The sequence below is a fragment of the Anomaloglossus baeobatrachus genome, chromosome 4 (genome assembly GCF_048569485.1).
Source record: "Anomaloglossus baeobatrachus isolate aAnoBae1 chromosome 4, aAnoBae1.hap1, whole genome shotgun sequence".
Taxonomy (NCBI): domain Eukaryota; kingdom Metazoa; phylum Chordata; class Amphibia; order Anura; family Aromobatidae; genus Anomaloglossus; species Anomaloglossus baeobatrachus.
This window is the reverse complement of record NC_134356.1, coordinates 558,579,810-558,603,034: the sequence shown is the minus strand read 5'-3', so window position 1 is coordinate 558,603,034 and position 23,225 is coordinate 558,579,810. Positions and strand designations below refer to the sequence as shown.

Here is a 23,225-nt window from a genome sequence, read left to right as displayed (position 1 = left end):
TTGTTCACAGTTATTTTGGCTAAAGGTTGTGCAACCAAGTATTAGGCTAAGGGTGCCAATACTTTTGTTTGGCCCATTTTTGGAGTTTTGTGTGAAATGATCAATGATTTGATTTTTGTTTCATTCTCTTTTGTGTTTTTTCATTGCAAGCAAAATAAATGAAGATAATAATACCAAAGAATTCATGATTGCAATCATTTTCAAGAAGAAACTGAGTATTATCTGACAGAATTGCAGGGGTGCCAATACTTTTGGCCAGCACTGTATATATATATTTGTTCAGTGTACATTAGTCCTTTTGTTCAGCAATTAGTGACCTGGTATTTAAATTTTCTTTTTTTACTGATCTTCTGAAAACGCTAAACATTGCATAAATGGATATGCTATACATCTTCTGCATCTGTAATATCCCTTCGTGTTTGAGGATAGCCTGGTGAGTTTTTTTGGAGGCATATAGTGACTATGTAAAAAGTCTGACTTTTAAGGATCTCTCCTTTTTGTACGTTAACTGTGGTTATGTGCTCATGAAAAAGGGAGCAAAAATAAAATTGTTGCAATTATATTTTTGTTCAGTGTAGATCTGGACTCATTGCATCATTGCATTGTTTCAGAATTAACATACTGGGCGACAATTGCACATCCACGCTCTGATTCATGCTGCGTGTGGTTCAGGCACCATGGATCTATTGAAAAGTTACCTTTAAAGAGTTACTTACCTTGTTAAGAAATGTTGTAAACAGTGGAAATTGTGTAAAAAAAAAAAATAAAAAAATTACTTGAAACTATTACATGACATGTATGAGCTTGTGGAAGACGCATGTATATCCTGTGAGCAGGGGATGCCTTCACTATCAATACCTTTTAAAAGGAAGGTTAATCTTAATGACAAAAGCATATTATCTCTGAATTATTATTGTAAGCCTGATCTCTGGCCATTGAGAAGAGAAGAAATCTGGTTTAGGCTCATTTGCCTGTAAGATTCCCATCACCAGGTACCGTACGTCTTTACAAGAAGAAACTCCTTAGGAGAGATTACTACATATTTCACCTGAAAACTGAGCATCTGGATAAACATCTCTTGTAATATTTGGACCCTTAACAGATTCATTAAATACTGTTCCTTTTGCAGATAAAAGTAGATGGAAACTGTGTTCTCCATGCACCTTTGTTCCGTGATGAGGATTCTCAGAAAATGCTGCTCTTAGTAAACCCAAAGAAAAGAGACTCAGGTGTGAAATAGTTTTGGCTATTAAGTGTGGATAACGGCCTTTAGGTCCATACGTATATCGGAGACGTCAGATGGTGACATTAGGTGATTAAACCATGAATTAATGTACTGAACGCTGATCTGAGTGTTGTATAGGAGTCAGATCAGTAGATCCGGCGTCACTGATCCTGTGTCCTCACAGGATGCGCATTACAGGATGATCCACGTGGTATCTTAGGCTATTGCCGTGTAGAGCCTGACAGTGTGCTTACCAGTAATACCGCTATATTATCAGCAGACGGGCTCAATTCTATTATATTTTCCTGCCTTTGTTGGATGTTTTTATTATTTTTAATACGCTTTATTTGTGTGTCATCTCAGTTCTAGCTGTGTATATGAATGACAAGTGGTGGGGTGTAGATGACGTCTTACAGTCATGCGATCCATTCCAACAAGGTCTGAAAAGGGTGAGTGATATTTTTTTTTAAATTGAATGGTCTTTTCTTATTATAGATAACTCCATTCAGCTCTGCAGTGATCAGCTGGTCAGACATTCTCTCTGTAATGGCCATTGAAGGGAAATATGATGTTCTATGCTGACCATACAGATAAATGTGTACAAGAGGGACAGGGGTTGACACTGCATTGCTGGCACAAGGAAAGATATTACTGTTAATTAATGAAGGCACTGAGCAGCCATATTGAAGGAGGGATGGGCCGCCGGACCATCCATAGTGGATTGAGCAACTAATTTATTTTTTAATTATTTTCTTGCATAACCAATGGCTTTTGGAACTACAAGTATACTTATTCTCAAGTAAAGCTTTGTTAAACATACTGTGTTTTTCCAAAAATAAGACACTGTCTTATACTTTTTTTGCTCTGAAAAAAGTGCTAGGGCTTTTTTTCAGGTAGGTCTTATTTTTGGGGAAACACGGTTGGAGGGGGTATGTTTACCCCCCCCAAAAGCAAACCCCCCTTCCAAGGAGAATCATACTTACCAGACCCCGGACATCTGTGTGGCTCCCAGGTCCTCCGGCGTATGCTCCATGCTACCATCCCCTGCATTTGTCTGACACACTCACATACATCAGATCACTCATACTCATACACACATCAGGTCGCACACGCAATCACACACTCACCACATCTGGCGAGACTTATTGCTTCCGGCCAGCAGAGGAAGATGGGACGCAGTGCAGTGGAGTGTGAGAACCTGTGATGAAATGCAGGCCCTGTATACGTTCCAGCACACTGCTCCCCAGGATTCTCTACCGGCGAGAAACAATCAGTATCATCCAATGTGGTGAGTGTGTGTGTGTGCGACCTGTTGTGTGATTCTGTGAGTGATCTGATGTGTGTGTGATCTGATGAATGTGTGCGATCTGATGAATGTGTGTGTGATCTGGTGTGTGTGTGTGTGTGCATGTGTGTGTGCGATCTGATGTGTATGGATGTGCGCTCCACTGCAGGTCTTCCCGTTTGACATTTGATGAGTATGGTTGCGGGGTCCTCTGTCTTCTCTCTTTGGGGGTGTCCGCTTTCTATGATGAAGTGTCCTGCAGTCTTCTTTAACTTTTTAACTGCATGGACACTTCATTATTGAACCATGATTAGGGCTCATTATCGGGCTAGGGCTTATATTTAAGCCTTACGCCGAAAATGCTGAAAATTCCTGTTTGGGCTTATTTTTGGAAAAACACAGTAAATATGTTTACAGTGTAACATAATTTTGCTTCCCTTTAAATGTAAGTATATGTCTCGGTGAGGCTGAACCGTCGGTGCAGGAAAACGGTAGATTTCCAATAATATTATCTTTATTATTTCTGAGCTTTGCAGCCGCTTTGCCCTCGGTCCGGCTGGGACTCACCGTGACAGATTAGGTTTTCCTAATGTTATTTTTCTCGCATCATGTCACAGTTTTCGGGGCCTGAAGCACAGATCGATCTCTTTATTACTCATGTAGCCGGACTGAGAAGTGATCTTGTCAGCAGTTTGTGATTCTTTGAGAATTGGTACTTCCCTTGAGTAATCAAGTTTGTCATTCCTCAGGTTCAGACATGTGGAGAAAGGATTGCCCTCTTTGTTCTGAACTGCCTGGTGTGTGGCTTTGTGGAGGGCGGCGATTCAGAGAATGGGGTTTGCTTCCTTCCACACTCTGCAGGGGAGCTGGCCAAGATATACTGGCACCGCGGAGAGGCTGTGGCATTCTACACGTACAAAAACAAAGGTGAATGCCCAAAATGTCACTCTATCTGTATTTTATTGTCCTTGCAATCAAATGAGAAGTATTGTGAATATTCAGTTACAATTTTGTATTTCTGTTAGCTGTTACTGTTAATATAAGGTTAAAAACCAAGTGTAATCTTACAAGGAGAAAGGAAGAAGAGTTTTCTGGTTTTCTCATAACAATATGAAATTGGAACCACGTTTTCAATGCATCGATGACATTGTGCTGCAGACTCTGGTTGCTAATTGTCATATGGTTTTAATTGTCTTAAGGAAATGAAAATTAATATTTGTCAATGACATAAACTGCATCTCTTATTTCATAAATCCCTAACCGTTTCCCCTCAGCTGACTTAACAGTTTACTAGTTGGTTTTTTTGTTCATTTAAAGGGGTATTCTGCCCTTTTATTTAACTTGTCAAATGGCATATGTGTGCTAAAATAAAGAAAATAGCATATATTCACCTGTTGATGCGCTGCTGCTCCTTCGCAGACCCTGGCCGTGGTCTCTGCTATTTTCCTCTTCTGGTGTGATCAGCTGCTGTAGAGATGATGAGTGGCCATAGCGATTGGCTGCAGCAGTCATGCTATTCTAGAACAGAAGGATGGGAGACCTAAATAGGCAACATGAAAATTGCCTGGGTATTAAGGCAGACTTCTGGTGAAAAGTAAAACTTAACAGTGCTCTTAGATCCCTATACGCAGTATGTTTCGTTACCCTTCTTAGCTATCATCATTGTCGGTTGAGTTACGGGCACAGTGGAGATGCAGCCCGGTCACCAGTCACTGTATCTGTAAGGCAATTTTTTTCCCTTCAATTTTTAGTATGCTCCTACCATACACACTGTTAGACTGATGCTACTGTAATGACTAGAGATGAGTAAACCCCCAGATGTTCGCGTCCGGTGGGTCCAGCCGGATTTAAAAAAAAAAAAAAAAAAGTCCAATTCGGGTGCAGACTTGAAGCCGAACATCTGCCCGGACACCGATCCCCATATAAGCCTATGGGAAGCTGAACATTACCTGTAAAATAATAGGGTTAAAGCAGGAGAATATACTTACCAAGCCTACCATGCGGTTGTAATGCTACTTAGGGGTCCGATCATCAGTCCTCATACATATTCACTGCTTTCCCCTCCCACTAGTGGCTCTGATTGGCTGCTCGTAGACCACACCCCCACCCTGTCTAACAGCGCCTGTGATTGGTTGGAATCACAGGCGCTGTCTGTGTGCTTATAGTGAAGTGTAAAATAAATAAATGTAAGCAATGGCATATGGTCCCCCCTAAGTGATATCAGCATAGATAAAGCCACAGCTACAGGCTGCCACCTCCAGCCATGGGCTTATCTTGGCTGTGTATCAAAAAAAAGAGAAAGTGCAGACAGCGCCTGTAATTCCAACCAATCACAGGTGCTATTAGAGACGGTGGGGGCATGGTTTACCAGCAGCCAATCAGAGCCAGTGAATATGTATGAGGACTGATGAGCGGACTTGGAAGTAGTGTTACAGCCGCGCAGGAGGCTCGGTAAACATATTCTCTTGCTTTAACACTTTTGTTTGTTTCTTTTTTTTTATTATCCAGGTGGCCGAACCAAAACTGTAACAGACTTCCCTGAGACGTCTGTGTCCGGGTCTGGGACCCGAACACCTGCTGTTCAGTACGGATGCCGAACTTTACAGTTTGGTTCTCTCATCACTAGTAATAACAGAACTTCATTAAAGAGAACCTGTCACCAGGTGTTTCCCTTATGAGCTGCGGCCACCACCAGTGAGCCCTTATATACAGCTTTCCAGAATGCTGTCTAAGAGCCCAGGCCAGTCTGTATGACATAAAAAACATCTTTATTATACTCACCTAGGGGATGGTCTGGTCCAATGGGTGGTGCTGCTCTCGGTCCGGTTCCTCCTCCATCTTGTGCAGTTGCCATCCTCCTTCCCAGCCCCGTGTACATGAAGTGTCCTGCGTCATCCACATAGATGCCACCATTGCACTCCTGCGCATGCGCACTTTGATCTGCACTGCTGAGGGCAGCGCAAGCTACTGTAATGGGCAGGCACGAGGAAAAGTCAAACACCGTTCGCGCCTGCGCACTACAGTACCTTGCGCTGCCCTCAGCCGGGCAGATCAAAGTGCGCATGCGCATAAGCACAATGGAGGCCTGTGTGTGAATGACGCAGGACGCAAAAGATGAAATGTGCTGTTTGAAATTCTTCGGTGTTTGACATTCAGTTTTCTGCAACATAATGAGCATGCTACAAATTAGATAATCAGGATTACGCTTATATATCGTGTGTTTTCCCGTGACGTAAATATGGGGATTTAAACACCCCAATCTGAGGCACCATTTCTGAATCTGGCCTAAAACATGCAAACGTCAACGCCATTTTATAGGGAACATGCATTGAATTGAGTCTTTGGAATAAAATATTTTTGCTCCATTTTACTCATTAAGTTGGAAAACTCCACCAGAAACATGCCATGGACAGCAAATTCTGTTTGCGTATGTGAGACAGTATGTTGATTTCTATATTGCAGTAATTTACAAATACTGTAAGGGAAGAAATTCTCATCTTTTCCTTGAGCCAATGGACGGGATTTAGCAGTGCCAGGACTTAATGATGCTTAAGTGACCCCTGTTGTCCGGTAATGACATGTTTACCCTGAGCCTGGAGTGAGATGTCAGCTTGCAGAACATTGTTTGTGAGCTGCCTGTGCTGCATTCTTTCTTGGTGGTGTCAGTGTTTTTAACAAACAGGGTCATTTTTTGGCAGCGAGGTCTCCTCTGGCCTCCCTAGTGCCAAGGCCAGCATTAAAGCAGCAGAAATAATTACCTCCTGTTGACTGTCTCATCAGACCGAAGTGACAATATCCACTGTGTGTTTTGACAATATACTCAGTCTGCTGACTTGTTCAACCATAGAGAACATGACCTGCTAGCCAGATACATCACAATTAACCCTATCCTTAACTTTCATCAAATATGTGTAATCAGATTTACACAGTCACAGAACTTGTACTAGTGTGAACATGCATTCTAGTACAATTACACATGCCTGTTATATGCACATTAATACGGAAGCTTGTATTGATAAGGGTCGTTGTACTGCAAGGTTTATTTTACTAGATGTTTTTATTTCTCTCTATTTTTATGTCTTTATTAATTTAGCACCTACATATTCTGCATATCTGTACACAAATTGTATTAGTTCTTAGTATTTTCTCATGCTTACAGTCTAATCTTCCTATGTCATGCACACATTGGGTTCCCTTCAAATTATTATCATACTTTTGGGTATTGGTGGAGCCCATCACTCCAGTAGACAACCAATGAAATCATCATGAAAACATACAAAGATGATCTTTCATTGGATTTTTTGTTTTAATCTGAGTGCCTTGTCCAATTGCCCTTATTCTAATGATTCTTTAACAGTTCTTTTTTTTCTGTGCCCCTGAGTTAAAAAGTTATAACCCCCCAAGACTAATGGTGCAAATTTTCTCTTTGATCAACCGGGCATATACAGTCAGGGCCAGAAATATTTGGACAGTGACACAAGTTTTGTTATTTTAGCTGTTTACAAAAAACATGTTCAGAAATACAATTATATATATAATATGGGCTGAAAGTGCACACTCCCAGCTGCAATATGAGAGTTTTCACATCCAAATCGGAGAAAGGGTTTAGGAATCATAGCTCTGTAATGCATAGCCTCCTCTTTTTCAAGGGACCAAAAGTAATTGGACAAGGGACTCTAAGGGTTGCAATTAACTCTGAAGGCGTCTCCCTCGTTAACCTGTAATCAGTGAAGTAGTTAAACGGTCTGGGGTTGATTACAGGTGTGTGGTTTTGCATTTGGAAGTTGTTGATGTGACCAGACAACATGCGGTCTAAGGAACTCTCAATTGAGGTAAAGCAGAACATCCTGAGGCTGAAAAAAAAGAAAAAATCCATCAGAGAGATAGCATACATGCTTGGAGTAGCAAAATCAACAGTCGGGTACATTCTGAGAAAAAAGGAATTGACTGGTGAGCTTGGGAACTCAAAAAGGCCTGGGCGTCCACGGATGACAACAGTGGTGGATGATCGCCGCATACTTTCTTTGGTGAAGAAGAACCCGTTCACAACATCAACTGAAGTCCAGAACACTCAGTGAAGTAGGTGTATCTGTCTCTAAGTCAACAGTAAAGAGAAGACTCCATGAAAGTAAATACAAAGGGTTCACATCTAGATGCAAACCATTCATCAATTCCAAAAATAGACAGGCCAGAGTTAAATTTGCTGAAAAACACCTCATGAAGCCAGCTCAGTTCTGGAAAAGTATTCTATGGACAGATGAGACAAAGATCAACCTGTACCAGAATGATGGGAAGAAAAAAGTTTGGAGAAGAAAGGGAACGGCACATGATCCAAGGCACACCACATCCTCTGTAAAACATGGTGGAGGCAACGTGATGGCATGGGCATGCATGGCTTTCAATGGCACTCGGTCACTTGTGTTTATTGATGACATAACAGCAGACAAGAGTAGCCGGATGAATTCTGAAGTGTACCAGGATATACTTTCAGCCCAGATTCAGCCAAATGGCGCAAAGTTGATCGGACAGCGCTTCATAGTACAGATGGACAATGACCCCAAGCATACAGCCAAAGCTACCCAGGAGTTCATGAGTGCAAAAAAGTGGAACATTCTGCAATGGCCAAGTCAATCACCAGATCTTAACCCAATTGAGCATGCATTTCATTTGCTCAAATTCAGACTTAAGACGGAAAGACCCACAAACAAGCAAGACCTGAAGGCTGCGGCTGTAAAGGCCTGGCAAAGCATTAAGAAGGAGGAAACCCAGCGTTTGGTGATGTCCATGGGTTCCAGACTTAAGGCAGTGATTGCCTCCAAAGGATTCGCAACAAAATATTGAAAATAAAAATATTTTGTTTGGGTTTGGTTTATTTGTCCAATTACTTTTGACCTCCTAAAATGTGGAGTGTTTGTAAAGAAATATGTACAATTCCTACAATTTCTATCAGATATTTTTGTTCAAACCTTCAAATTAAACGTTACAATCTGCACTTGAATTCTGTTGTAGAGGTTTCATTTCAAATCCAATGTGGTGGCATGCAGAGCCCAACTCGCGAAAATTGTGTCACTGTCCAAATATTTCTGGACCTAACTGTAATATAAAGCTTCTCTGTGGGTCTTTGTTTTTTTCTCTGCCATTGGCTAATCAAAACATGGCCATTTCCACAGAAAAGGTATGTGTTAAATGCCTAGTTAGGTGAGGGGAAAATGTGCATTTTTATTGCCAGGTGGCATAACTTTGGAGAGGAGGAGTACGAAAGAAAAATGAAACACTGTTCCAAAATCAGCAGTGGATCATCACCAATTAAAGGTCATCAGGATTAGACCCTTTAAAGCAGAACACCCATCACCTATTGGCTTTTGCCAGCTGCTTCAGGCAGGTCTTTGTGATATACTACCAAACCCACTAGCTATATGGATTAGGAGGAGCTGAGTATCCACAAGACCAGTTCTCCAGGATGTTGAAAATCTGCCGGTAATAATCAATTGTTTAACCTTTGACAAATATCAAGTGTCTTCAAAGGAATCTGAGGACATCATGAGGTAGGGGTTGAGACACTGATTTAAGGGATATGTTACTTATGTGTTGTAGTTTCAATATAATGAGTGTTTTATTGGCAGGAAATTATCATTGCCAAAGTAGGTGTCTGCGTGAATCCTGGTCCAACCACACCCCCAGCACTGAGTAATAGCTCACTGTCAATATACAGTGCACATAGAAAGCTGTGGTTTGGGCGAGGTTAGCTTTCTGATATCTGCTACATCTAAAAACTCTGTCACAACTACTGCATCCAGTAAAGGGTTTGTTTGGGACGCTAACATCGATGACCTAATCTGATTGGTGAGGGTGCAATTTGAATAGGGGACGGATATGCAGTATCCAGCTGTGGCCAATATACAGTTGGTAGAGCTTTGCTGTATAGCTCTGAAACTGAGTAGTTAAGGCTAGCGATGGCATCGAGAACAGCTGATCGGCAGGTGTGAGGGATGTCAACATCCCCACCAATCAGAAATTGATGACCATAATGATAGGTCCTCAATGTTAAAGTTCCGGACAACCCCTTTAAGTGATACACTGTTGGAATAAGGATCTCTTTTCCTGCATTATATTGTGTTCATATGAGGTAGCAAAAATCTGGTGACAAATTCCTTTTTACGTTAGTTCCAATTTAGGTGCAGTCATTGGGGTGCACACAGCTCCTACGACCGAGTAATATGTGACTATAGGGACTCTGTGTGCACCATGTGTGGGAAGGCAGCGCCGGGCAGCTCGGTCACTGCACCCCTATTCTTAGGGATCCTTGTGTGTGGGTACATCTCTGTGTGTGGTGCTTGGCACTCACTTCCATTCACCTTCCTGCTCTCAGAAGCAGAGACCGCTGTAAAGGAACCACACAAGGGATTTCTTAACCATACTCGTTATTCTTGTTCTTAACACCTTCATGGCAGACATGGTAACTGACATTCTTTCACTCTAATTGGGGAATTGGGGGACATACTCTTTTTCTCTTTACCTAAGCTTCCCAATATGGGTATAGCGGCCACTGCCTGATATTCTTTTTCAGCTTCCCTCACCGTTCTGATATAGTCCTTGGTACTCTGGAACCGTCTCCTTGTCCCATTTCCCACTCCTTGTCCATTCCACCCCAGATGGCTTAATTGAGCCTGCCGCGGTGAGCCGTAGGTTCCGGAGCTGTAGAGTTGGCCCTCGCACCTACACCCATGTCCTCTCCTGTTCCTGTTCAAACCCACTCTGCCTCTCAACCCTAAAATGGCTTTCAATTATCTACCCCCTCCTCTCACTATTATTAACGCTATCTTATCTAAAAATCATAGCTACAACCTTATTGTGTCTGACATTTGCATTACCTAATAGAGCCACTAGACGGCAACATTTCTTATCAAAAAATACATTCTAAACTCTACCTCATGTTAAACCTGTCTAGCTGTTACTTATAATTTATACATACATTCGCATTGCTTTATCACACAAACATAAAATACAAGACAATACCAATATTTCCGTTACAGGGGCTCGACTACCTACTACACATGTATAGTCTTTATGTCCAGTGCGCTGTTCAGTAACATGTTAATTCAAGAATTCCCAAAATTTCTTTTCGTGCTAATGGATTTCTTGTGAACCAGGCAGCCTGTGTGACCGGAGCAGTGAGTGTTACGTGCTACCAGTTCTGGACACCATTTATGTACGTCAGAAATGGCGGCGGCATGGTTTTGGGATTGCGATGCTGCAAGACTTTTGTCAGACTTTTGTACAAGAAGTTGCCTTGGGTGTCAGCTCTCCCATTTCTCCAGAAATGTATCATGGTAAGAAAATCCTAATGTAGGAACATGATATTTTCTTGGTTGGATACTGCACACTCATTGTGCAAAAATATAATTTCTTTAGCTAAGGGAATATGAAACTCTTGATCATTGGTTCTCTACGTATGTAAGGGGTCATAACTACACTCTTGTTTGGGTATTCCCACGAATATTAATGAATCTAATGCCACAACATGATCAAAATGTATTAACATTTTATTTAAAAAAATTACATCTGTATTCTTATGCAGTCAGGTCATACTTTATCATGGCTCCTCACAAATGGGTCTAGCATAATGTTCTTCTATTCTTAGTCTGTGGCAGATTTCTAGCAGACAACCACAAGGAACAAGATCGTCTTTGGGAAGTGGATCCTCCAGGGGACTGGAGCCAGCGCACTAATATATGGTTCCAGATTCTGCTTGGTGAGACCCCAGTGGTAAGTTTTTAGATGGTATTGTAATCTAAAGATCGCAAGGCATGAACTGTATAGGAATCTGAAGCTAAAATTTCAAAATTGTTGCTGTTGAAAAGTCTTCGGCTATCTCACCATCCTTTAAAAATCACACATAAGACCCATGTGTTTACATAAGCGTGCAACATGAATATATTTTTTTAAACCATTTGGCCACCACTGTCTGTATTGGAAATCTTAGGGCCCTTTCACATTGTGTTTTGTCCCCCATTAAGGGGTCCTTTTGGGGCTTACGTCTGAACCCCACACAAAACGGGATTCGGATGTATGCATTGACGGGGCCATTAGTAATAATGGTGCACATGTATGTAGTCACTGTTTACTCTCTTGTGCACCATTTCCAAGTGTAAACGCCTACTAGAGCCGGAAACCCAGACCAAGTCTACTTTGTCTAGGTGGTCACCTCCAGTAGGTATAAATGCCCCAAAATGGTGCACAACAGACCACACGGTGAATCCGTGTGCAGCATTATAATTAATGGCCCCCGTTGGTGCATACATACGAATCCCGTTTTGCGGGACCACTGAATGTGGGAGAAAACGCAGTGTGAAAGAGCCCTTACAAATGATCTTAAGTAGAAAGCGGCCTTTGGAAATACACACTTTATGCATTTTATCTGCCGGTGACAGTTTTGGGGGCCTAAACACTGAGAGACTTGTAAAAATCTTCTCAAGAAGTCTAAAGGTTTCATTGTTGGCTTGTAGTCAATTCTGATGATAATGGAGCTCAACAATTTTTGCAAAAATCAATAGTACTGGCAAATATAAGAATATTTCTGTGATAACTTATTAGAGAAATCTACTTGCTTTTCCACTTATCAGAAAGAAAAACCAGCTCAAATACATGTTGCTCTGACAAGGCTGACTGCAGGTGTCATGTGGCATCCCCATTATGCTTTATGGAGAAGGGAGGAGGATAACAATTGCAGAGCAGGGAAAAGAAACAGGCAGAGGTAGACAAAAACATTTGTGCAGAGCTCAAAATATATCTAATTAAAATATAGAAAAATTCTATATGCAATAAAGTTCAGGCTACTGACAGTAGAGGCAAGAAAAATGATCAACTTATTTGTGTTTTACTGAATAGCTGCCCAGTGAGATGCATATGTGAAGTAATTTACCGACTATATTCTATGGACCACTAACAAAACTGTGAAATTCAGATGCTGTATAGTGTCATACCCTATCTCCCCCCATACTTGGTTTTCCCAGAAAAAAAACAATCCCCCCAGATTCAGTGCTCAGTCTGGTAAAGTGAAAATAAAACATTTTGTCCATTTAATACTGATGGAAATCATCTGATTTGCTAATTACAAATATTTGAGAAAAGTGTAATAATTTTATCTTCTGCCACTTTTTTGCATTTTTCTCAGAATCTAACTATAATCTAACTATAACTAAAAATGCATATTCGTTTTTCCAGATCTAAATGCTTGACAGGAAAGAGGGATTTCCCATAATATTAACAATTTTATTTATTGAAAATATATTATGGAAAATGTATTTTAATTTCCCGAAAGTGTAGTGTTTCTCTGACCACAGTAAATGATACAGTCATTGCAGTCACCACAAATAAGTAGTAATCGATGGAGCAGGATACCATTACTCAAAGGCAAAATTGTTGCGTGCCATAGACCTAATGCTTATTCTTACAAGTATACAAGTTCTGAATTTGTATGTTTGTGGCTTAGTACGAAGATAATAAATAGAACTAAGTTTAATAGACAAGTTCATCCTGAATGTAATGTGAAATGAAAATGGGTGCAGGTCATATTTCTGGATTCACTGTCAGTAATCTCATAAAGAAACACTTTTACAGTTCAACCTCCAGCCCGACAGTGCTGCACAAATACATGACATAGAATTCAAATTGCAACCATTTCAGAATATTTGATGTTTACGATCCTGCATAAAGCCTTGTTCAGATGAGGCTAGTTTTCATCCCTTTTCTGTCCATCTGCAGAAAGGATAGCACTAGAGTTGAGCGAGTATTTAACTATTCGTACTCGCTATACTCATAACGAGTACTGTCTAATTAATACTCGCGTATTCATTCCGAATAGCATGACCAGTGCAAGTCAATGGGGAAAACTCGCAATGTAACGAGTAACCTGAATTCTGCACTATTCGCTACTTGCACGAATAGTATGGCATTCGGGTTATTTTAACTTTGCGAGTTTTCCCCCATTGACTTGCATTGCACATGCTATTCAGAATTCATACATGAGTATTAGACAGTACTGGTTATGAGTATAGCGAGTACGAATAGTTAGGTACTTGCTCAACTCTAGATAGCAAGCACATGGACTGAGTGCCCCATGTGAGGAAAAAAAAACACATAATGCATAGTACCTTTTGTTTGGATTATTTATGCGCTCATCTGAACATTGCTTGCCGCCAGTTTCACACGTCTGTGAAACACTGAACATACTTAGATCACGGTACCAGGCCCGACTGACCTGAGATCCCTTCCTCCTCTATACCTACTGTATGAAGCAGTAAGCTCAGGTCCGAAGATGCAGCGGTACGGCTGTGCAATGTCATCCGAACACGGTCAGTTTTTTCATGGGTGTGAAACTGGCACAATGTGTCAATGGAGACAGGGGTGGACATATCATTGGTGCAGCCTGTGCGGCCACACAAGGGTCCGAGGGGTTGGGGGCCCACTTCTACTTCCAAAGCAGAAGGAATTATGCATTTTGATGAACTCTTCCATATATTGTTCTTGTACGAGGCCCTGTTCTGTCTGTGTCCGCCAGTGAGATGGAGATGTACAGTTATGGTTGATATCAACTCTATTACCTGCATATTATAACGCTGAGATGTAAATTGCCATCATAAAGACCAAAAGCTGCTTATATTCTGCTCACAGACTCTTGTCGTTGGAAGCAGACAGTTCAGTTCCTTTAAAGATCCACGGAGGCTGCAGTTTTTCTGCCCTGGATGTGGTTAAATGCTGACATGGGAAATTCGGGTAAATTCTCCATTCTGCTTCTTATTGTAGAGAGAGAATCGTCTTGCAAAGACATTATCTGAGCCCGCAGAAACAGAGATTTCCATACCAGAGAGCCGGAGGGAACGTGACAGAGGAAATACAGTCTGTGAGGATGACCGGAACACTGGATACTCAACTCAGCATCTCGGCAAGAAGAGGAAGACTCAAGTAGAGAGCGTCTACGAATCAAAGCAAAGGAAAATATGCTGATGACCCTGCGGTTCACTTTGTACGAAGTCCATCTTTTTAGCTGGACAGAGGGTGAATAATGAATTATAACCGGCCAGTCTGAATTCAGGCACACTATATGATGTATTGATATGCAGTGAAGAGTGAAATAAGCCATGGTTTACATTGCACTGGAGAATAATTCCTATGCATGAACTCTGATTACAAACGGTACATTACTTAGGATACAATATAGAGGGAAACCACAGGAAACCAGACAGGTGTTTTTAATGCAAAACTAAAGCTAAATTATTGCTGCCATCTATGGTTAGCATTGCGTTGCTGCAGGGAGTCACCGTCTGATTTTTTTTGCACACATCCACTGGTATGTGGTATATAAATGAAAAAGTGTAGATGGAGGACTACTGAAATTGTGCATTAACTGTGCCTTTTATTTTAATATATAATGCAGGAGACAATTACAGACACTTGGATCAAGTCTATTTAGGTGAAAATAACCCAGTATGAGAGAATTGATCTTAAGTCCTTTTCTACTGCTAGGTTATTAAAATCATAGTTACTATTGCAGTCTACTTAAGATTTTAACCAGTTTATCCAGAATCCTGAATGACAAATAGCAGGAAATGTGACGAGCTATGGGGCCACCATAGCACCGGAGCTGGAGAGACAGGGATGGTTATTTTGTATTCTATCACATTTCCTGTTATATGAAATGTAAAAAATCCCCAATAAATTATATATATAGTATAATTATGCATTGAAATCTACATCGCCTTTTAGTGGCATAATCACACAGATATGTCACTCAGGGCTCTTGGAAAGCTGAGTGATAAGCTTCTACATGCTGCTACATTGATTTTTACTCGGCTTTTAAAGAAAAATAGCTGAATAGAACTGTAGACTTGATATAAGAGGAAAACTATATTTTTATATTAAGGATTCATTTTGTGTTTTAAACTTTTTAAAAGAAATGTTATTTAAATAATGCATTGTTTGCAGTAATGAGATAATTGCAGTAGATTTACATATAACTGCTAAATACACTAAGGGGTACTTTGCACACTACGACATCGCAAGCCGATGATAGCGATGCCGAGCACGATAGTCCCCGCCCCGTCGCAGCTGCGATCTCTTGTGATAGCTGCCGTAGCGAACATTATCGCTATGGCAGCTTCATATGCACTTACCTGCCCTGCGTCGCTCTGGCCGGCGAACCGCCTCCTTCCTAAGGGGGGGGTCGTGCGGCCACCTCCTTCCTTCCTCATTGCAGCCGGGACGCAGTTAAGGCGATGTTCCTCGCTCCTGCGGCTTCACACACAGCGATGTGTGCTGCCGCAGGAACGAGGAGTGACATCGGTTCTTCCAAAATTATGGAAATGACCGACGCTACACCGATCATACGATTTCAACGCTTTTGCGCTCGTTAATCGTAGTAAAAAGGATTCACATACTCCGATGTCGAGAGCGACGCCGGATGAGCGTCACTTTCGATTGGACCCCACCGACATCGCACCTGTGATATTGTAGTGTGCAAAGTACCCCTATGAGGTCATCTTTCTGGGGAGCTTAGCTGTAGAAAACATTCAGATTAGTAGATTTAGCATTACAAGTTACATTAGAAAAGTGAGATCTGATACAGCCTGTGTGTGCCTTGCGTGGTTTGTATACCTTGGGCTCACTGTGGGATGCTGCTACACTCTAATATATTGCACTATAATTTGTATTGATTTTTTTGTACATAATTTAATTTCACATGATTGCCTTCTTAATGGTCAGATTTATAGTGTGCGGATTTTTCTCTTGCAATCATAGTAACAATAAACCTTTAACGCTCTCACACAATGCTGTGTGTTCATTTTAGTAGCTCATTTTATACAGAAACGTCGTCCTGTTGTCATAATTGTCACCTTTGTTGTTGGAGACTAATGGCAGCTGGAGATGGCCAGACTGCATTGAAACACTATTAGCCTGCAGATTAACCCTATATGTGCAGGTTAATTGTTTGGATACATAACAGATTAAAATAAGTAAAAAGACTGATGGCACTTCCTCACACAAAGTGTGAATAGGTTCATACTGAACATGTGATATGTTATAACAAATAAAGAGATAGTTGCACTCTGAAATGCTAAGATACGTTAACAATGAATATAGGAATATGAACATGCTAACTGCTAAGAAATACATATAAAAATTGAGTTACTTTGCATATAAAAAAGGCCAGTTTTATGTGAACCCAACGCCAAGGCGTATCTCTTATGTTGGGTCCCTATCTACCCAAATGCCTCTTTGAGATAAAAAAAAATCTCCAATTTATGGGTGGATAGGAACCTGCTAATAAAGTATTAAAATCACCCAGATTACTTATGCTCTGACTATTATCATTTGGCTGAATTCACACATCTGCATATATGAGGCTGTCAGGTTCGGGCCAGGATGTTCATTGCGGTCTGCACTCAGACCATGATACAGAGAAGTGGGATGATTCCAGCCTTATTGTGAATGCATGCTGACCTCTAGTGGTGAAATGACAGAATACACTTTATCAAAATAACAGGAAAGACCAGAAACAAGCCAAATTTTACCCTGTTCACCATAGAATTAGCCTATCACACAGTTAGTGGGACCCTCTTAAAATATGTTTGTGATATTACTGAAAAATATGTTGGATATAAGTTGAGGTTTCCTGTATGTTTCCATTTAAAAAGGTTATCAGGGATTTTTTTATTTTTATACAAAGTGCCTAAACACTAACAGGCAAGTAGTTGATTACTACCTGCCTGTTCTGCCTGACACCAATCTATACAGGCACAGAGTCGTCATAGACTGCTCCTGCCGGAGATTTAGTGACTTCCGCTGATGTCATTTCTAGAGATAAGAGAACCTCACAAGATTCAATTCAGTTCGTGTTCACCGGCTTCACCTGTGTTTGCCAAACATTCAACGAACGTATTCGAACACCATTGAATTTAAAGCCCAAAAGCTGCCAAAACAGCTCAAACTGATTTACAGTGCATCTACACCAGGGGTCTCAAACTCAGCTGAGGGAATGGGCTGCACATAGAAAAAAAAATTGAGGGGGGCCGCATTCTTTGCAGGACAAAGTAACATTTTTAATGATTCCATGTTTTTTTTCTATACACCTTTTGGATCACTATTTTGAACATTTTTTGGCTTGATTATAACAAACCTGTGCCTTTTTAATGGCAAAAAAGTCATGCTTTATTTTGAATATTTTTTTTACATTTTTTCCCCTTCTTCTATTGTTTTACAATTGGCAGCATCATTGTCACGCTCCCGGTGTCCCTGCACCAATCCTTACCCACTGATCCGGTCGCACCATCCCGGCACCGCTCCTTAACCACTGGCACAGTCCACGTGTCCACCGGTCATGGCTGCCGCTCCCGCTCGTGCTCCTGGTCTTATGAGTCTGACTCTGAGTCTTAGCCACATGTTTCTGTATAGGACCGGGCCGTGCCCACTCTCCTGGTCTTATAGGCCCAGCACACCTGCAGCAGGAAATGACATGAGGCTGTGCTGGGTATATAAGACTGGCCTTGCCATATGGGCGGGGCCTGATCAACGTGTCTTGTAGCATAGTCTTATGAGCTAGGTGCTCAGGCCCCCTGGTGCTGTGTCCTGTAGACTTCTTGTCTTTGCTCCCTGGTAGCTGTGCCTGTTTCCTTTACTGTCCTAAAGAACTCCGTGACCCTGGTGACCTGATTATACCTGTCCCTGCCACGCCTGTGCTCTGGCTACCGTGTACCCAGCCCTCCTGGTGGGGTGCATGGTCCAGTGGATCCACCTCCTGGGCCTAGCAGTCCTCCCGGCCCTGACAATCATGCAGTTATCTTAGCCAACATCCTGTAGTAATGTCCCCCATCCTGGAGTAATGTATAATATGCACATCCTTGTGTCCTGTAGTTATGTCCCCCATACTGTAGCAATGTCCCCATCCGTGTGCCCTGTAGTAATGTCCCCCATCCTTGTCCTCTGTAGTAATGCCCCCATCTTGTCTCCTGTAGTAATGTTTCCCATCCTTGTGCCCTATACTAATGTGCCCCTTCTTTGTACCCTGAGTAATGTGCCCATCCTTGTACTCTGTAGTAATGTCTCGCATCCTTGTGCCCTGTAGTATTGTGCCCATCCTTGTAGTATTGTCCATATTTGTGCCCTGTAGTATTTTGCTCATCTTTGTGCCCTGTAGTATTGTGCCCATCCTTTTAGTATTGTGCCCATCCTTTTAGTATTGTGCCCATCCTTTTAGTATTGTGCCCATCCTTGTAGTATTCTGCCCATCCTTGTAATATTCTGCCCATCCTTGTAATATTCTGCCCATCCTTGCAGTACCCTGCCCATCCTTGCAGTACTCTGCCCATCCTTGCAGTACTCTGCCCATCCTTGCAGTACTCTGCCCATCCTTGCAGTACTCTGCCCATTCTTGCAGTACTCTGCCCATCCTTGCAGTACTCTGCCCATCCTTGCAGTACTCTGCCCATCCTTGCAGTACTCTGCCCATCCTTGCAGTACTCTGCCCATCCTTGCAGTACTCTGCCCATCCTTGCAGTATTCTGCCCATCTATGCAATATTCTGCCCATCTATGCAATATTCTGCCCATCTATGCAATATTCTGCCCATCTATGCAATATTCTGCCCATCTATGCAATATTCTGCCCATCCTTGCAATATTCAGCCCATCCTTGCAATATTCTGCCCATCCTTGCAATATTCTGCCCATCCTTGCAATATTCTGCCCATCCTTGCAATATTCTGCCCATCCTTGCAATATTCTGCCCATCCTTGCAATATTCTGCCCATCCTTATAATATTCTGCCCATCCTTTTAATATTCTGCTCATCCTTGTAGTATTGTGCCCATCCTTGCAATATTCTGCCCATCCTTTTAATATTCTGCTCATCCTTGTAGTATTGTGCCCATCCTTGCAGTATTCTGTCAATCCTTGTGCCCTCATCCTTGTCCCCTATTATGCCGCTCTTCACAAACGCAAAAAAAAATAATTCTTCTCACCTTTCCTGTTCCCACAAGGCTGCGTGCTGATCAGTGTTTGCAGTGTTTTGGATGTTGCGTGTTTCAGCTGCGTCCAGAGCGCTGGGTTGTACAGTACAAGCAGAGTGGATGGGATTTCTACAGCAAACACTGACCTGCGGTGCGGCTTTCAGGGTCGCAAGTATCCTCCGTACTAAGAATACAGCGAGGAGACCGCAGCTGCCCGAACCCTGATAGTGGGTATGAGCAGCTGCGGTCTCCTGTAGTCTCCTGCATAGGAGACTCGCGGCCCCGCAGTCAGGACCGTGGGCACATACCTGCTGTTTGCGGCTGACGATCGCAGCTCTATGCCGGGAGCCAGCGCCGGCAGGCAGGGTTTTATAGTACAGTTGAATCATTTGCGGTGCCGCTCAGAGGAGTTCTGAGCACTATACTAATGGCTGCCGCCGGCCAATCAAATGCAAGGAGGTGACATCACCTCCTTGCATCTGATTGGCTGCGTCATCCATTGGTGTAGTGCAGACAGCTCCTCTGCGCGGCACCGCAAATGATTCAACTATACTACAAAACCCTGCCTGCTGGCACCAGCTCCTGGCATAGAGCTGCGATCGTCACGGGGTTTGCAAAAAGCAGCCTCAGGGGACGCATGCGGCCCGCAGGCCACGTGTTTGAGACCTCTGATCTACACTGTTGTGGCACAGCCATTAGCTTCCTAGACAATTAACATAAATATTGATGTGGATGAGTGACAGGTGTAGGCCTGGTGCTCTGAGACTCCTGCCACTACATACAACTTGGGGACTCAAATTGGAGTCTCCACATTTCCAAAAAATTTGGCTTGTCATGACTCAGGATGAAGCAAGAGGAGGAGAAATAGGAGGAATATTATGCACTGCGGATGTATTATATATATATATATATATATATATATATACAGTCATATGAAAAAGTTTGGGCACCCCTATTAGTGTTAACCTTTTTTCTTTATAACAATTTTGGGTTTTTGCAACAGCTATTTCAGTTTCATATATCTAATAACTGATGGACTCAGTAATATTTCTGGATTGAAATGAGGTTTATTGTACTAACAGAAAATGTGCAATTCGCATTTAAACAAAATTTGACCGGTGCAAAAGTATGGGCACCCTTATCAATTTCTTGATTTGAACACTCCTAACTACTTTTTACTGACTTACTAAAGCACTAGATTGGTTTTGTAACCTCATTGAGCTTTGAACTTCATAGGCAGGTGTATCCAATCATGAGAAAAGGTATTTAAGGTGGCCACTTGCAAGTAGTTCTCCTATTTGAATGTCCTATGAAGAGTGGCATCATGGGCTCCTCAAAACAACTCTCAAATGATCTGAAAACAAAGATTATTCAACATAGTTGTTCAGGGGAAGGATACTAAAAGTTGTCTCAGAGATTTAAACTGTCAGTTTCCACTGTGAGGAACATAGTAAGGAAATGGAAGAACACAGGTACAGTTCTTGTTAAGCCCAGAAGTGGCAGGCCAAGAAAAATATCAGAAAGGCAGAGAAGACGAATGGTGAGAACAGTCAAGGACAATCCACAGACCACCTCCAAAGACCTGCAGCTTCATCTTGCTGCAGATGGTGTCAATGTGCATCGGTCAACAATTCAGTGCACTTTGCACAAGGAAAAGCTGTATGGGAGAGTGATGCGAAAGAAGCCGTTTCTGCAAGCACGCCACAAACAGAGTCGCCTGAGGTATGCAAAAGCACATTTGGACAAGCCAGTTACATTTTGGAAGAAGGTCCTTTGGACTGATGAAACAAAGATTGAGTTGTTTGGTCATACAAAAAGGCGTTATACATGGAGGCAAAAAAACACGGCATTCCAAGAAAAGCACTTGCTACCCACAGTAAAATTTTGTTGAGGTTCCATCATGCTTTGGGGCTGTGTGGCCAATGCCAGCAGCGGGAATCATGTTAAAGTTGAGGGTTGCATGGATTCAACTCAGTATCGGCAGATTATTGACAATAATGTGCAAGAATCAGTGACGAAGTTGAAGTTACACAGGGGATGGATATTTCAGCAAGACAATGATCCAAAACACCGCTCCAAATCTACTCAAGCATTCATGCAGAGGAACAATTACAATATTCTGGAATGGCCATCCCAGTCCCCAGACCTGAATATCATTGAAAATCTGTGGGATGATTCGAAGCATGCTGTCCATGCTCGGCGACCATCAAATTTAACTGAACTGGAATTGTTTTGTAAACAGGAATGGTCAAATATACCTTCATCCAGGATCCAGAAACTCATTAAAAGCTACAGGAAGCGACTAGAGGCTGTTATTTTTGCAAAAGGAGGATCTACAAAATATTAATGTCACTTTTATGTTGAGGTGTCTATACTTTTGCACCGGTCAAATTTTGTTTAAATGCGGATTGCACATTTTCTGTTAGTACAATAAACCTCATTTCAATCCAGAAATATTACTCAGTCCATCAGTTATTAGATATATGAAACTGAAATAGCTGTTGCAAAAACCCAAATTGTTATAAAGGAAAAAGGTTAACATTAATGGGGGTGCCCAAACTTTTTCATATGACTGTGTGTATATATATATATATATATATATATACTCACAAAGATCAATTGTATAGGTAACAGCAGTTGACACACCGATTGATCTTCCTTTCTCGCCTTTTCATTGGGGGACACAGACAGTGGGTATTATGATGTCTCCAGGGGAGGCGTGACACTAGATTTGAAAAAGTGTTAGCTCCTCCTCCCAGAGCATAAACCCTAGCTAGGCAGGAAACTAGCTCAGTTTTTTTTCTAGTGTCAGCAGGGAGGTTGACATGTCTGGCCTGAGCCCCAGGCCAGCTTATTTTTTATTTTGTTTTTTCCTATTTTTGATTATGGGGCAATACCAGGGTGCCTGCCCCCCTCGTTCCCCCCCGCTTATGGGCAGAGGAAACCTGGCGTGCACATGCCGTCAGTCTTCCCGCGCGCCCAAGTGGTCGGGTCTGCGTACCCCTCCAGGCTCCCTGGAAGCACCTCACACCAAGGTAGCTCCAGAGGGCTAAGCAGAGCCGAGGACCTGCTTCAGCCTTGAGCCGAAGATGCGTCCCTGAGATCCCCGCATCCCCGGACCGACGCGTCTTTAGACGGAGCCAGGAGCAGGTAGGGAGACGACGAATTCTCTGTCCCCTGCATCCAAACCGCCGCCTAATAAGGCGCCGGTGGGGCGATGCAGGCCGTGATCCCGGGGAGACTCATTAATTTAGCCCCCGGCGTTGGCCTGCAGTCTAGCAACGCCCCTCTCACTGCTCTGGAAGCCGCTCCCTTAGTCAGCAAATCAGCATCCGGGGGCCGTCTCTCCCCTCCATGCTGCCAGGAATGCTGGACACCATTTTTCACGTGGGGAGCAGACACGGGTGAGATCGCCTCCTTTGCTCTGCACTTCTACAGCGCTATATACCGCTCTGCACAGCGGTATATCGCTGTCTCTCTAGCGGTGTGTGCCTGCTGGCTAGCGGTGTATATCAGCTATTAGCGGTATATACTGGCTCTGCCTGCAGGCACCCCCGTCTGATGACGTTATTCCTGCATGGGCTCTTCTAATGTCTAAAAGGTTAGATGACCTTGCCGCTCAGATATCCCAGCGTTCCACAGGCTCCCACAGCCTCCCCCCGGCTCAGCTCCCTCAGAGGAGCCCGCCTGCTTCGTCTGGTCTCTCTTCCCCA

General features: G+C 42.5%; 1 protein-coding gene across 1 annotated transcript in view; it reads left to right on the top strand.

The window, feature by feature from the left end:
* The window catches only part of LOC142304019 (protein FAM169B-like), a 50,474-nt gene extending 34,145 nt beyond the window's left edge, over window positions 1-16,329 (top strand). Inside the window, exons 3-8 of the mRNA XM_075345983.1 lie at window positions 1,130-1,229; window positions 1,589-1,674; window positions 3,260-3,437; window positions 10,661-10,840; window positions 11,152-11,276; window positions 14,316-16,329. Coding sequence (XP_075202098.1) covers window positions 1,130-1,229; window positions 1,589-1,674; window positions 3,260-3,437; window positions 10,661-10,840; window positions 11,152-11,276; window positions 14,316-14,516 — 870 coding nt within the window. The 3' untranslated portion in view covers window positions 14,517-16,329. The remainder of the gene's footprint in view (window positions 1-1,129; window positions 1,230-1,588; window positions 1,675-3,259; window positions 3,438-10,660; window positions 10,841-11,151; window positions 11,277-14,315) is intronic.
* The last annotated feature ends 6,896 nt before the right edge of the window (window positions 16,330-23,225 follow it).